Source organism: Rhinoraja longicauda, chromosome 34 (genome assembly GCF_053455715.1).
Source record: "Rhinoraja longicauda isolate Sanriku21f chromosome 34, sRhiLon1.1, whole genome shotgun sequence".
Taxonomy (NCBI): Eukaryota; Metazoa; Chordata; class Chondrichthyes; order Rajiformes; family Arhynchobatidae; genus Rhinoraja; species Rhinoraja longicauda.
The window spans coordinates 790220-802450 of record NC_135986.1 but is presented as its reverse complement, the minus strand read 5'-3'; the positions used below and the strand labels follow the sequence as shown (position 1 = coordinate 802450).

The window sequence follows — 12231 nt, the reverse complement described above, 5'->3', positions numbered from 1 at the left end:
GATTGTTTGCTTGTTATTCACAAAATGCTGGAGTAACTCAGCAGGTCAGGCAGCATCTCGGGAGAGAAGGAATGGGTGACGTTTCGGGTCGAGACCCTTCTTCAGACCCGAAACGTCACCCATTCCTTCTCTCCCGAGATGCTGCCTGACCTGCTGAGTTACTCCAGCATTTTGTGAATAAAAACCTTCGATTTGTACCAGCATCTGCAGTTATCTTCTTGTACTACATGTTTGTTTTTTTGTGTGTACGTGTGTGTGTGTATATATATATAATCTATATATATGTGTATTTGTGAGTATGTGTATATACACACACACACTGAACTTTTTTTTCTCTCTGGTTTAATATATTGTTTACTATGTTTACATATTGTGTAGGAAAATAACTGCAGATGCTGATACAAATCGAAGGTATCACAAAATGTTGGAGTAACTCAGCGGGTCAGGCAGCATCTCAGGAGAGAAGGAATGGGTGACGTTTTGGGTCGAGACCCTTCTTCAGACTGAGTTCCAGTTCCTTCTCTCCTGAGATGCTGCCTGACCCGCTGAGTTACTCCAGCATTTTGTGATACCTTTGATTTTCCATATTGTGTTGTGCTGCCACAAGTAAGAATGTCATTGTTCTATCTGGGACACATGACAATGAAACTCTCTTGACTCTTGATGGAGTCAAGAGTGGAGATGGAGGGAGAAGGTGATGGTGGTGGGCACTGGACAAAGGGCCCAGTGAGAAGAGCCGGAAGGGAGGGGTCTTGCTTTCCGTGCTGTCGAGGTGGGCTGCGGGAGGTGCCCCTCCCACGAGCAACAAGGGCTGGAGGTGCCGGGCGAGAAGAGGGACGATGGTTGGTGGGATGACTGAAATGGAGGTGACGGCCACCACGGGCCTTTGTGGTCAACTGCAGCTGGGTCTGTAAAATGGCACCTCTTGCATATGCACTCAGTGGGCTGTTCCTAGGGTTGCCAACTTCCTCACACCCAAATAAGGGACAAGGTGACATCACCGCCCCACGTGACCTCACCCAGCCAGCGGCCGCGTGCTCCCGCTCCACCAATGGCAGCCGCACGGCCCGGGAGCACATGGCCACTGGCTGGGTGAGGTCACGTGGGGCGCGGGGCGGTGACGTCACCCTTTGTCCCTTATTTGGGAGTGAGGAAGTTGGCAACCCTATTAATGCAAGGGTGATACAGCCAGACATAAAAACAGCTTTTTTCCACAAGTAGTAGCTCCACTCAACAACCAAAAGTCTGTAGTTGCTTTTTGCTCTGGTTTATTTCACTCACATGTTTAAACTGTAATGTTTTATTCTTAATGTTTGAATGTTTTATGCTTTATTCTTAATTGTTTACTGTATGTTGGTGTTGTTACTTGCGAGCAGAGCACCAAGGCACATTCCTGGTATGTGTACATACTTGGCCAATAAACGTATGCATTCGTGTGGTCAATAGACAATAGACAATAGACAATAGACAATAGGTGCAGGGGTAGGCCATTCAGCCCTTCGACCCAGCACCGCCATTCAATGCGATCATGGCTGATCACTCTCAATCAGTACCCCGTTCCTGCCTTCTCCCCATACCCCCTCACTCCGCTATCCTTAAGAGCTCTATCCAGCTCTCTCTTGAAAGCATCCAACGAACTGGCCTCCACTGCCTTCTGAGGCAGAGAATTCCACACCTTCACCACCCTCTGACTGAAAAAGTTCTTCCTCATCTCCTTTCTAAATGGCCTACCCCTTATTCTCAAACTGTGGCCCCTTGTTCTGGACTCCCCCAACATTGGGAACATGTTATCTGCCTCTAATGTGTCCAATCCCCTAATTATCTTATATGTTTCAATAAGATCCCCCCTCATCCTTCTAAATTCCAGTGTATACAAGCCCAATCGCTCCAGCCTTTCAACATACGACAGTCCCGCCATTCCGGGAATTAACCTAGTGAACCTACGCTGCACGCCCTCCATAGCAAGAATATCCTTCCTCAAATTTGGAGACCAAAACTGCACACAGTACTCCAGGTGCGGTCTCACCAGGGCCCGGTACAACTGTAGAAGGACCTCTTTGCTCCTATACTCAACTCCTCTTGTTACGAAGGCCAACATTCCATTGGCTTTCTTCACTGCCTGCTGAACCTGCATGCTTCCTTTCATTGACTGATGCACTAGGACACCCAGATCTCGTTGAACTCCCCCTCCTCCTAACTTGACACCATTCAGATAATAATCTGCCTTTCTATTCTTACTTCCAAAGTGAATAACCTCACACTTATCTACATTAAACTGCATCTGCCATGTATCCGCCCACTCACACAACCTGTCCAAGTCACCCTGCAGCCTTATTGCATCTTCCTCACAATTCACACTACCCCCCAACTTAGTATCATCTGCAAATTTGCTAATGGTACTTTTAATCCCTTCGTCTAAGTCATTAATGTATATCGTAAATAGCTGGGGTCCCAGCACCGAACCTTGCGGTACCCCACTGGTCACTGCCTGCCATTCCGAAAGGGACCCATTTATCCCCACTCTTTGCTTTCTGTCTGTCAACCAATTTTCTATCCATGTCAGTACCCTACCCCCAATACCATGTGCCCTAATTTTGCCCACTAATCTCCTATGTGGGACCTTGTCGAAGGCTTTCTGAAAGTCGAGGTACACCACATCCACTGACTCTCCCTTGTCAATTTTCCTAGTTACATCCTCAAAAAATTCCAGTAGATTTGTCAAGCATGATTTCCCCTTCGTAAATCCATGCTGACTCGGAATGATCCCGTTACTGCTATCCAAATGCTCAGCAATTTCGTCTTTTATAATTGACTCCAGCATCTTCCCCACCACTGATGTCAGACTAACTGGTCTATAATTACCCATTTTCTCTCTCCCTCCTTTCTTAAAAAGTGGGATAACATTTGCTATTCTCCAATCCACAGGAACTGATCCTGAATCTATAGAACATTGAAAAATGATCTCCAATGCTTCCACTATTTCTAGAGCCACCTCCTTAAGTACTCTGGGATGCAGACCATCAGGCCCTGGGGATTTATCAGCCTTCAGTCCCATCAGTCTACCCAAAACCATTTCCTGCCTAATGTGGATTTCCTTCAGTTCCTCCATCACCCTAGGTTCTCCGGCCCCTAGAACATTTGGGAGATTGTGTGTATCTTCCTCAGTGAAGACAGATCCAAAGTAACGGTTTAACTCGTCTGCCATTTCTTTGTTCCCCATAATAAATTCCCCTGCTTCTGTCTTCAAGGGACCCACATTTGCCTTGACTATTTTTTTCCTCTTCACGTACCTAAAAAAACTTTTGCTATCCTCCTTTATATTATTGGCTAGTTTACCCTCGTACCCCATCTTTTCTCCCCGTATTGCCTTTTTAGTTAACTTTTGTTGCTCTTTAAAAGGGTCCCAATCCTCTGTCTTCCCACTCTTCTTTGCTATGTTATACTTCCTCTCCTTAATTTTTATGCTGTCCCTGACTTCCCTTGTCAGCCACGGGTGTCTCTTACTCCCCTTAGAGTCTTTCCACCTCTTTGGAATAAATTGATCCTGCAACCTCTGCATTATTCCCAGGAATACCTGCCATTGCTGTTCTACCGTCTTCCCTGCTAGGGCCTCCTTCCAATCAATTTTGGCCAGCTCCTGCCTCATGCCTCTGTAATCCCCTTTGCTATACTGTAATACCGACACTTCCGATTTTCCCTTCTGCCTTTCCATTTGCAGAGTAAAACTTATCATGTTGTGATCACTGCCTCCTAATGGCTCTTTTACCTCTAGTCCCCTTATCAGATCAGGATCATTACACAACACTAAATCCAGAATTGCCTTCTCCCTGGTAGGCTCCAGTACAAGCTGTTCTAAGAATCCATCTCGAAGGCACTCTACAAACTCTCTTTCCTTGGGTCCATTTCCAACCTGATTATCCCAGTCTACCTGCATGTTGAAATCTCCCATAACCACCGTAGCATTACATTTTTGACACGCCAATTTTATCTCCTGATTCAACTTGCACCCTATGTCGAGGCTACTGTTTGGGGGCCTATAGATAACTCCCATTAGGGTCTTTTTACCCTTACAATTTCTCATTTCTATCCATACTGATTCAACATCTCCTGATTCTATGTCACCCCTTGCAAGGGAATGAATATCATTCCTTACCATCAGAGCAACCCCACCCCCTCTGCCCACCTGTCTGTCTTTTCTATACGTTGTGTACCCCTGAATATTCAGTTCCCAGCCCTGGTCCTCTTGTAGCCATGTCTCAGTGATCCCTACAACATCATACTTGCCCATGACTAACTGAGCCTCAAGCTCATCCACTTTATTTTTTATACTACGCGCATTTAAGTACAACACTTTAACTTCTGTATTTACCTCCCCTCTCACATCGTTCACAATTGGCCCTGCCCTTAATTTCTTTTCCGCTCTAGAACTTCTGTTCCCATTCTTCCGAGAGTCTTTTGCAATATCTCCTGTATTCCCTTTTACCTCATCTTCATATTCACAATTTGTTAACCCCTCCCCCCCACTACTTAGTTTAAAGCCACAGGTGTCGCACTAGCAAACCTGCCTGCCAGAATGTTTGTCCCCCTGCTGTTAAGATGCAACCCGTCCCTTTTGTACAAGTCACCCCTAGCCCAGAAGAGATCCCAGTGGTCCAGAAATCTAAATCCCTGCTCTCTGCACCAGTCCCTCAGCCATAAATTCATACCCTCTATCTCTCTGTTCCTGGCCTCACCAGCACGAGGTACCGGTAGCAGTCCAGAGATAACTACCTTCGACGTCCTACTTCTCAGCGTTTTTCCCAACTCTCTAAACTCCCGCTGTAGCACCTCCTTCCTCTTCCGCCCGACGTCATTCGTGCCCACGTGCACAACGACTTCAGGTTGATCGCCTTCCCTCGCTAGGATGGAACCCGTGTGTGTGGCAACAGCACTACCCGCACTACCCGCACTACCCGCTGTGCCACCGTGCCGCCACAGCCGGCTGCACACTTACTTCTTGTAGCCGGACACGAGCTCCAGGTAGTTGGTCGGGGTGACGTAGTTTTGCCTGCGCACTTCCTGCAGCATCCTGCGGGAGTAGGTGCTGACCGAGCGATGCATCGTGACAAAGATGTGGGCCACGTTACCGCGTAGCTGAGGAAGCAGAGGGAGGCGCTGGTCACCATCACCGGCGCGATGACACACACCCACTCACTACACGGGTAGGGAGGAACTGCACCGAAGACAGACACAAAGCGCTGTAGTAACTCAGCGGGACAGACAGCATCTCTGGAGAGAGGGAACGGGTGACGTCAGAAGGGTCTCGACCCAAAATGTCACCCGTTCCTTCTCTCCAGAGATGCTGCCCATCCCACTGAGTTACTCCAGCACTTTGTGTCCGTCCACTCACTACAGGCCTCTCTATCCCCCCCCCCCCACTGCATCTCAGTCAAGACTCACACGCTCCTTCCTTCCCTCCCACATGAAATCCATGTCCCCTGGTGTCTCTCCTCCCTAGACTGCCAGCTTATTCCACACACACCTGGGCTCAGCCCACTGCAGGCTCTTGTTGAATTCATCTTCCCTTGCCCCTGCCTCAGCCATTTCACAATCCGGACTGGGAACCTTCCTCTGGGTTGCTTCACTTGGAATCACGATATAACCCTTGATCTTGCTCTTACTCCCAGCTCCCTTATGGACGGCCGCGGTGGCGCAGCGGTACAGTTGCTGCCTTACAGCGCTTGTAGCGCCAGAGACCCGGGTTCCATCCCAACTACGGGCGCCGTCTGTACGGAGTTTGCACGTTCTCCCCATGACCTGCGTGAGTTTTCTCCGAGATCTTCGCTTTCCTCCCAGACTCCAAAGACGTGCAGGTATGTTGGTTAATTGGCTTGGTGTACGTGTAAAAAAAAAATTACCCCCGGTGTGCGTAGGATAGCGTTAATGTGCAGGGATCGCTGGCCAGTATGGACTCGGTGGGGCAAAGGGCCTGTTTCCACGCTGTATCTCTAAACTAAACTAAAACTAAACTCCCCTGCACTATGAACAGTGTGGGACTGCACCCTCTACATCAGATGGGATGCCGCTCTGATCCCTATTGCTGGCTGACAGTCCGGGAGAGGCCAGACCCCAGCCACATCATAACTGCTGGGTACAAGTAGGTGAGACTGGTTGCCCACCTAGACCTGTCATCCACTATCTGTAAAACACAGGTGTTACAGTCACACGGGAACAGGAGAAGGGGAAGTGAGAAAGAAGTGAAAGAAGGGAAAGAGGAGAGAAAGGGAGAAAGTGGTGAGAAAGAAGAGAAAGAGGAGAAAGGGAGAAAGTGGTGAGAAAGAAGAGAAAGAGGAGAAAGGGAGAAAGAAAGAGGAGAGAAAGAGAGAAAGTGGTGAGAAAGAGAAAGAGGAGAAAGGGAGAAAGAAAGAGAGAAAGAGAGAAAAAGGAGAGAAAGAGAGAGAAAGAGGAGAGAAAGAGAGAGAAAGAGGAGAAAGAGGAGAGAAAGAGAAAGAGGAGAAAGTAGAGGGAAAGAGAAAAAGAGGTGAGAGAAGAGAAAGAGGAGAAAGAAAGAAGAGAGAAAGATGAGAGAGAGGAAGAGGTGAGAAAGAAGAGAGAAAGAAGAGAAAGAGGAGAGAAAAACGAGAGAGAAAGAGGAGAGAAAGAGGAGAAAGAGGTGAAGGAGAGAAAGAGGGAAAGAGAAAAAGAGGTGAGAAAGAAGAGAAAGAGGAGAGAAAGAGGAGAAAGAAAGAAGAGAGAAAGAAGAGAGAGAGGAGAGAAAGAAGAGGGAAAGAGAAAAAGAGGTGAGAAAGAAGAGAAAGATGAGAGAAAGAGGAGAAAGACAGAGAGAAAGAAGAGAGAAAGATGCGAGAGAGAAAGAGGTGAGAAAGAAGAGAGAAAGAAGAGAAAGAGGAGAGAAGGAGGGGGGAAAGAGAGAAAGGGAAAGAGAGGAGCGCTGCACTGCTCACTGTGTTCCCCAGTCTAGGTTTGAGGAAGACTGAGCCAATGGAACCAAGACCACCAGCACTGAGGCACTGCCTCAAAAAGGTAGCCACTGCATCAGAGCCCCACACGGCCCTGGCCACACCCTCATCTCGCTACCACCATTTTGGTTACATAGTATTATGGTTATGAATTTATTGATTATTATATATCATCCTCAATGTGTTATTGTGTTAAGTTGCAGCAGGTAAAATGTTCATTGTTCTTGAGACTTTTTAGACTATAGAGATACAGCCTGGAAACAGCCCTTCGGCCCACCGCATCTGGGCCGACCAGCGATCACCCCGTACACGAGCACTATCCAGCACACACTCGGGCCAATTTACAATTTACAGAAGCCAATTAAGCAACAAACCTGCGCATCTTTGGAGTGTTGGAGGAAACCGGAGCACCCGGAGAAAACCCACGCAGGTCACGGGGAGAACGTACAAACTCCGTACAGACAGCACCGGTAGTCAGGGTCGAACATGGGTTCCTGGCGCTGTGAGGCAGCAGCTCTATCGCTGCGCCACTGTGACGCCCAACTGTGCTGTCAGTGCATGTGGCAATGAAACTAATGACTCTTGACGATGATAAACTGAGACGCTACGAGGCTGCCACCCAGAATCACTCAGGAGAGTAGGAAAAAAACTGCAGATGCTGGTTTAAATTGAAGGTAGACACAAAATGCTGGAGTCGCTCAGTGGGTCAGGCTGCATCTCTGGAGAGAAGGAATGGGTGACGTTTCGGGTCGAGACCTGAAAGGGTCTCGACCTGAAACATCACCCATTCCTTCTCTCCAGAGATGCTGCCTGACCCGCTGAGTTACTCCAGCATTTTGTGTCTACCTTATACCTCGGGCAAGCCCGGCTCAGCACTCCGAGACTCCTCAGACGGAGGGGGCTCCTTACCTCCTCTGTTCCTCCCAGGTCCACTTTCATCAGGTATCGCTCGGCCACCTCCAGCAAGGCATCTTTGGGCCACTCTAAGAACCAGTCGATGGTCGTGCAGTTGACCAATGCTGGGTACTGCCGCACACGGTTCCTTTAACGCAGTTCACAGCAAAACAACGTGTCATACAGTCAGAGTGATACAGCGTGGAAACAGGCCCTTTGGTCCAACTTGCCCACACCGGCCAACATGTCCCAGCTACACTAATCCCACCTGCCTGCGCTTGGTCCATATCCCTCCAAACCTGTCCTATCCATGTACCTGTCTAACTGTTTCTTAAACGATGGGATAGTCCCAGCCTCAACTACCTCCTCTGGCAGCTTGTTCCATACACCCACAGCTGCAGCTTGTTACCCCTCAGATTCCTATTAAATCTTTTCCCCTTCACCTTGAATCTATGTCCTCTGGTCCTCGATTCCCCTACTCTGGGCAAGAGACTCTGTGCATCTACCCAATCTATTCCTCTCATGATTTTGTACAAAATCCGTAAGATTTTGTAAGATTCGCGGCACGGTGGCGCAGCGGTAGAGTTGCTGCCTTACAGCGAATGCAGCGCCGGAGACTCAGGTTCGATCCTGACTACGGGCGCCGTCTGTACGGAGTTTGTACGTTCTCCCCGTGACCTGCGTGGGTTTTCTCCGAGATCTTCGGTTTCCTCCCACACTCCAAAGACGTACAGGTATGTAGGTTAATTGACTGGGTAAATGCAAAAATTGTCCCTAGTGTGTGTAGGATAGTGTTAATGTGCGGGGATCGCTGGGTGGCACGGACTCGGTGGACCGAAGGGCCTGTTTCCGCGCTGTAGCTCTAAATCTAAAAAAAAAATCTAAAAATCACCCCTCATCCTCCTGCGCTCCAAGGAATATAGACCCAGCCTACTCAACCTCTCCCTGTAGCTCACACCCTCTAGTCCTGAATATCGGGACATGTGTTGATGCAGAGTCATGGGTTCAGTGCAAGCATTATACAGGAGCACACAGACTGATCTTGTGAACGCCACATCCCACCAGCTCTCACCTGAAGGGGTCTCCGATCGGACTCATGCACATCACCATGTGGAGATTGTTTCTCACTCTTTCCATGAAGAAATTGAAGATTCCTTCATTTGTTTCGGGAATGGACTCATTTTTTGCTTCATCCAACAGGGCATTTTTGATCTAGATGTGGAGAAAATGATTAATGACCACATTAACCAAACTATCCTCAAAGAGTGAGAGGGTACAGTCCAACAAGCCGACAGCCCACCTTGTCCATGTTCATCTCATTGGCATATTGGACTCATTCCAATTGCCTGCATTTGGTCCATAGCCCTTTTAACCCATCTGGTCCATCTATCTGTCCAAACGTCTTTTTAAAGTTGCAGTTGTATCTGCTTCTACAGATGCTCTCCTGAGATGCTGCCTGACCCGCTGAGTTACACCAGCATTTTGTGATACTTTCTGCTTCTACAGCTTCCTCTGGCAGCTCGTTCCAGATACTGACTACCCTGAGAGTGAAGAGGTTGCCCTGAAGTCACACTTAAATTTCCTCCCTCTCATCTTCAGCCTGTGCCCTCTACTTTTAGAATCCTCTACCCTTGGAGAAAGGCTGTGAGCCTTCACTTTATCCACACCCCTCCTGATTCTTGCACATCTCAATATGGTCACCCCTCAGCTTCTGGCTCTCCATATAAAAAGAAGTCACAGCCTTTTCAACCTCTTCCTATAATGTTGAATCTCTTCTGCACCTTTTCCAAGCCTGGTGACATCCCTCTGATCTGAGACATGTTCACAGTGCAGACCCAGTCCAGTAGAGAACTACAGCCAGCCGTGAACTTGTGCCACTTGTAGCAATCATTCATGTGCCACCAATAATGGCAGTGAGAACAGCAAGATCAGGAAAGGCATGCGGATATTCTAGGACATGTCGGTATCAAGAAGGAAGCGATATTGGGTCTCTTGAAGATGATTAAGGTAGTTGGCTTTTCAACCTTTGCAGGACATTCAAGGCAGCCAGCTCCTCAACGTCAGTCATCTGGTATGATCGCCACTGCAATTAGCTGTTCATCTCGATGCGGCATGCCGGAACTGTGCGTGAAGGCAGGAGGTTTAAAGCATTTTACCTCTCGATCATTGACTCACCTCCTCAAACTCGTCTACTTTAAACAAATTTGGGACTTCTCCAGAGCTCAGGATATTATTGATATCTTCCAAGAAGCTCTCTTCCACTAGCTGCATGTCCGTGAACAGGAACAAGGTTGGATTATTTTGAACCCCAGCCTCTTTGTAAATTTTCTTGAGATCTGCAAAGGTACGGGTGAGTTCAATCAACATACACGCCTTTAAGTTTAGGAAAGAAAACTGCAGATGCTGGTAGAAATCGAAGGTAGACACAAAAGGCTGGAGTAACTCAGCGGGTCAGGCAGCATCTCGGGAGAGAAGGAATGGGTGACGTTTCAGGTTGAGACCCTTCTTCAGACGGATGTCAGGGGAGGGGGCAGGACATTGTCTGAAGAAGGGTCTCGACCCGAAACGTCACCCATTCCTTCCCACTCCCGACATCAGTCTGAGGAAGGGTCTCGACCCGAAACATCACCCATTCCTTATCTCCCGAGATGCGGCCTGACCCGCTGAGTTACTCCAGCATTTTGTGTCTACCTGCCTTTAAGTTTAGTACCCTTCCTCATCTCCTCTATCTGGGATATGCTAGACATTATCCAGTATCCTGTCAATGGGACAAGAGTCTAGCGAAGGAGCTATTCTTCCGTAAGGAGCTAGAAGAATAGTAAACGGCACCAGTCTCATCTGTCCAGAGAATCACCAGCGAAGATTTCCCCTCCTGCTCCTGATCCCCCCCTCCCCCACCCGGATCTCAGATCTATCATTCGACCCTTGTTTGTTTTCGATGTAGCACCACTTGGAACAGAGAACAGGCCCTTCGGCCCACAATGTCTGTGCCAAGATTAACTCTTACCTGCTTGCACGTCAACGATTAATTGACTAATTCACCCTGAGACCTTGTTCAAAAATAAAATGTCACAAGACATTTTATAATGGGAATCTGAAATAAATGCTGACCTGAATAGACATGCTCGTGGAGAGAGCAACTGAGCTCACGTTTCATCAAGCTCGTTAACCCTATTTCTCTCTCCACAGATGCTGCCTGACCTGCACAGTATGCCAGCATTTTGTTTTTATTTCCATAGAAACATAGAAACATAGAAAATAGGTGCAGGAGTGGGCCATTCGGCCCTTCGAGCCTGCACCGCCATTCAATATGATCATGGCTGATCATCCAGCTCAGTAACCTGTACCTGCCTTCTCTCCATACCCCCTGATCCCTTTAGCCACAAGGGCCACATCTAACTCCCTCTTAAATATAGCCAATGAACTGGCCTCAACTACCTTCTATGGCAGAGAATTCCACAGACTCACCACTCTCTGTGTGAAGAAATGTTTTCTCATCTCGGTCCTAAAAGACTTCCCCCTTATCCTTAAGCTGTGACCCCTGGTTCTGGACTCCCCCAACATCGGGAACAATCTTCCTGCATCTAGCCTCTCCAACCCCTTAAGAATTTTATATGTTTCAATAAGATCCCCCCTCAGTCTTCTAAATTCCAGCGAGTACAAGCCTAGTCTATCCATATTTCTTTCCGTCTTTAGTTTGGTGACAATCTTTGTTTGACAATGATTCCGTCTTGATTCAAGGGAAGTTTTATGAAGCTCCAAGAGTCTTGTAAACGTAGAAGGCCATTTGTGGAGCGCGAGCACGTAGCCGCTGGCTGGGTGAGGTCACGTGGGGCGCGGGGCGGTGACGTCCCATATTTGGGAGTGAGATAGTTGGCAACCCTAACTGGCATGTATCCACTGGGTTGCAGAAGCACACAGTGACATTACACCCAGAGAGACATGCTGAGTAAAGACGTTGCGAGGTCATGTTACAGTTGGACAAGACATTGGTGAGGACACGTTTCGAGTATTGTGTTCAGATTAGGTCACCCTGTTATAGGAAAGATGTTGTCAAGCTGGAAAGGGTGCAGGGAAGATTTACAAGGATGTTGTCAGGAATCGAGGGCCTGAGCTATAGGGAGAGGTTGAGCAGGCTAGGACTTTATTCCCTGGAGCGCAGGAGGATGAGGGGTGATTTTATAGAGGTGTATAAAAATCATGAGAGGAATAATTCAGGTTAATGCACAGTCTTTTGCCCAGAGTAGGGAAATCAAAAACTAGAGGACGTTGGTTTAAGGTGAGGGGGGGAAAGATTTACTAGGAATCTGAGGGGTAACATTTTCACACAGAGGGTGGTGGGTGTATGGAACGAGCTGCTGGAGGAGGCAGTTGAGGC

At 48.1% G+C, this 12231-nt stretch overlaps 1 protein-coding gene across 1 annotated transcript in view; it reads right to left on the bottom strand.

Annotated features, from left to right (window-relative positions):
* The window catches only part of dnah2 (dynein, axonemal, heavy chain 2), a 154363-nt gene that overhangs the window by 49566 nt on the left and 92566 nt on the right, over positions 1 to 12231 (bottom strand). The window contains exons 53-56 of the mRNA XM_078427651.1: positions 10029 to 10189; positions 8926 to 9065; positions 7869 to 8001; positions 4994 to 5133 (exon numbers count right to left, since the gene is read on the bottom strand). Of these exons, the coding sequence (XP_078283777.1) occupies positions 4994 to 5133; positions 7869 to 8001; positions 8926 to 9065; positions 10029 to 10189 (574 nt within the window). The remainder of the gene's footprint in view (positions 1 to 4993; positions 5134 to 7868; positions 8002 to 8925; positions 9066 to 10028; positions 10190 to 12231) is intronic.